This window comes from Arachis duranensis, chromosome 5 (assembly GCF_000817695.3).
Source record: "Arachis duranensis cultivar V14167 chromosome 5, aradu.V14167.gnm2.J7QH, whole genome shotgun sequence".
NCBI lineage: Eukaryota > Viridiplantae > Streptophyta > Magnoliopsida > Fabales > Fabaceae > Arachis > Arachis duranensis.
The window spans coordinates 21,382,713-21,386,740 of record NC_029776.3 but is presented as its reverse complement, the minus strand read 5'-3'; the positions used below and the strand labels follow the sequence as shown (position 1 = coordinate 21,386,740).

Sequence of the window (4,028 nt, the reverse complement as noted above, 5' to 3'; positions counted from 1 at the left end):
AAATGAATTAAACACTATATGTATTTATATACAATACAAATACACAGTGATTGATTTAATGGCTAATTTTTTGTATTTATAACATTTTTTAAATGAAAAAGTATAGGTAGATAATGAAAATACTAAACAATGTGAATAATGGATATATCGGATGTTTAATTCATTAGGATGGTTGTCTTAATATTAAGATTTAGGTGAGTAATTTAAGAGTACAGTATATTTTTACTTTATTGGACTAATTTCAAAACTCATTGTTTACATTATTCATAAAAATCATTTAACAAAGTCCTTTTTAAATAATGTAAGCTAATTATTATTCTTCTTTCTAAATTTATCCGTTTATATATATAAGAGGCAACAATTCTGGTCCATATTTGCATATTTGTCGTCATGGAGAATATAGGTAATGATGACCAGAGCCATCAGCCACTGCTATCCCCAGAAGACCAAATGCGGCCGCGGAACACGGTTGTTTTTACGACGGATTCCGATGACATTGCTCCAATCACAGGCCCCATAGATTTCTTGAGACAGTTCTCCATTGAGGCAAAGAAGCTGTGGTACCTGGCGGGCCCAGCCATCTTCACCTCCCTTTGCCAATACTCCCTTGGTGCTATCACTCAGCTCTTTGCCGGCCACGTCAGCACCATCGCCCTTGCCGCTGTTTCCATCGAGAACTCTGTCATCGCCGGCTTTTGCTTTGGCATCATGGTAAGCTTTCATGTATCTATCTAGCCCAAAAGATTTTGTGCTAAATATTTGAATAAACATTTTACTTCAAAATACATAGCATTTTTCATATTATGTATATATCTATATAACTTAGTAAATCAATAGGCACTATATTCACTCTTTATTTATTTAAAATAGTTTATGATTTCACTAAGGTTTTCAATTTAAATTTTAGAAACAAAAAAAAAAAATAAAACAAAAGGTATTTAAAAGAAATTGACATCAATCCTTTTGCTTATAGTATAGCTAGAAATATAAATATATAAAACTACAGAAGTTTTATTTCTGGCCACTAATTTTTTAAAATCTGTATCATTTAACAGAAATACTAGTTGTCTTTTAATTTTTAGCTTTTAGTCCGTCGTTTTAAAAAATTATTATTATTTAATTAATTTAAATATTCACTTTCACATATTAGTTATTCAAAAAATTAAAAGAATTATTTATCTTTTATTTTTTTTTTAAATTGAACAAAAGATAATATTTTAAAGATACTTAATTACACCGTAATTTAAAAAGTTTTTGGATAAGTTTAGGAGAAGTTCGAACTCAATATCTGTACGACAAATAAAGGAGAGGACGGCCAAGAACGCCATGTATACCTACTATTCAAATTGTTTACCACTGAATTATTAGTAGTGACCAACAGCCTACATGACTTACTGAAAATAGAACATTTTTATGAATAACATTGCATTTGTGTAAAATAAAAATTTGGATCTCAATTCCATTTCAATAATCTTTACTATTAAATTTGGCGGCATATCAAAAGAAACTATATATCGAAATGATGTTTGTATAGGAACGAAATTGAATTATATAACCAAAAAAAGAAAAAGTTATCAAAATACGTTGGGCACAAATAAATTTTATCCCCAATATGACTTATAGCAATTACACCGCATTACTATATACGAAATATAATTATTGACTTTTTTATTTATTAAATATGTATTTTGATACCCAATAATTGATTAATAATTAATTTGTTTTTAATTAATGTAGCATGATTGCTAAAAATAATAAAAAGGAAAAACAATTTTGTACCTATAAACTTTATAAATTTTAGCAAAAATATTCATTAAACAAAAAATTAATATTATTATATTAGGAAAGATGAATTCTATGTAATAAAAATATCTAAATCTTAATTTTTTTATTAATTTTTTAATTTTTAATAAAATTTTTAAATTACCCCTACATACATTTTTTCTTCGATCTCAACTCCACTACTACTTATTCTTCTTCTGAAAATCTCCCCCAATTTTGTTATTGTCACACTCTTGGACTATGCGGCAAAAACAAACACAAAACACAAACCTTACCCAGCTGGAGTGTTATTTTAAAAAACAGTTGATTCGTTGTTCTTCAAGAAGGCTTCACATAATTCCATTCACCAATATAATAGCAACAATAGGTTCATCCACCGCCATGTTCATAATAATGAGTTCGATGGACAACTCTATTATCGGATTCTTCAATTATACAATGATCTGCTACTCTAGGAGAGGACCCGAAAAAATGGCCTTCACCACTCTACCATGCAAAAGATGTTCAAGGATTCAGTGTTTACACAAACAACTCATCAACTGGCTATTGTGTTTGTATTATAGACAATTGCCACCAAAAACGTTGTTTTTTCCAGCCGAATTTGAGGTGGACATTGTGCTCTTCTGCTCTGTCTCATCGTGTTAATTCTAGGGGTTTTCTTTTGTCATCCAAACTCGAATTTTCAACTCAGTGTATTCTCATCAAATTCATGCAATGACTCTAAATCCAAACCAACTTACCTTTGACTCTTCCTGCCACCGGCATTTTCTCCTCGCTCTTTATCGTCGCGCCGGAAGCAAGCACCACCCTCGCTTCCTTATTCTCCGACGACAACCTCTTTCAGACAAAGCCCACTCAATCTTCTCAAAAATCAAACTAACAACAAACTTAAATCTCTTAACAATGTCAGATCCGCACACCATGACACTAACAAGGAGAAGAGGAAGAGAAAAATCTTAGAGGAGAACCATTCCACAATCGAAGCTTTGGAGGAGGAGGAAGAGAAGGAGAAGAAGGAGACAAAAGCTCTAACTTGGCGATTGAAAAGAACGAGAAGAGGAAGAGGAGCTTGAGAAGGAGTGGGAGGAGAGGAAGTGCGACGGTGGATGAAAAAGAAGCATCTTTGTTGGAGAACAAAAAAGTTGGGAAAGAAAAATAGTAGTGGAATTGAAATTAAAGATAAAGAGTCAGAATAATTTAAAAATTTTATTAAAAAGTTCATAAAAAATTAAAATTTTAATATTTTTTTCATACACGAAATTAATTTTTTATAAATATATTTTTATTTTTTTATTTGATAGATATTTTTATAGCGTTAATAGAATTTATAGTACAAATAATTTTTTTTCCTAATAAAAACGATGAACATGATTTTGAATGTACAGATAAATCTTTTGAATATTTTATACTTAAGTAAATAGTATAATAAAAGTATAATTTTTAGGATAAAGGGTTATTTTGCAATGCAGATTGGTATGGGAAGCGCGTTGGAAACGCTGTGTGGACAAGCTTATGGAGCAGGGAAACCAGAGATGTTAGGTGTGTACATGCAAAGATCATGGATAATTCTGAACACCACCGCGCTTCTTCTATCCCTTCTATACGTATTCGCACGGCAGATCCTAAAGGCAATAGGAGAAACCACCGCCATCGCCGAGGCGGCCGGGGTTTTTGCGTTGTATATGATCCCGCAGCTGTTTGCCTATTCCATGAACTTCCCCATCCAGAAATTCTTGCAAGCTCAGAGCAAGATGATGATCATGGCATGGACCGCGGCGGTTGCATTGGTAGCGCATGCTGTGCTTAGCTGGGTACTAATGTTGAAATTGGGGTGGGGCCTGGTGGGTGCGGCGGCGGTGCTCAACGCGGCGTGGTGGTTCATGGTGGTAGTTAAGATTGGTTATGTAGTGTGTGGGTATTGTGGTAAGACTTGGAGTGGGTTCTCCTTCCAAGCGTTTCAGAATCTTTGGGCCTTTCTTCGTCTCTCATTTACCTCCGCTATCATGCTTTGGTGCGTTACACCTTTCATATATGCACAAAGGATAATTGGTCGAATCATTTAAATTTATTATTTTTAGTCATTATTTAATTTTTTTAATTTAATTTTTTTATTTAATAATTTAATAATATATTTTATTTTATATTTTTAAATATTATTCATTATTAGTTGATGAAGAAAAATAATAAATTATAATATTTTTTTAACATTTATATGCATAAATTATTATCAGAAGAGTTACTAAAAT

General features: G+C 31.9%; 1 protein-coding gene across 1 annotated transcript in view; it reads left to right on the top strand.

Annotated features, from left to right (window-relative positions):
• The first annotated feature begins 390 nt into the window (after positions 1 to 390).
• The window catches only part of LOC107488762 (protein DETOXIFICATION 29-like), an 8,203-nt gene continuing 4,565 nt past the window's right edge, over positions 391 to 4,028 (top strand). Inside the window, exons 1-2 of the mRNA XM_016109522.3 lie at positions 391 to 711; positions 3,252 to 3,793. Of these exons, the coding sequence (XP_015965008.1) occupies positions 391 to 711; positions 3,252 to 3,793 (863 nt within the window). The remainder of the gene's footprint in view (positions 712 to 3,251; positions 3,794 to 4,028) is intronic.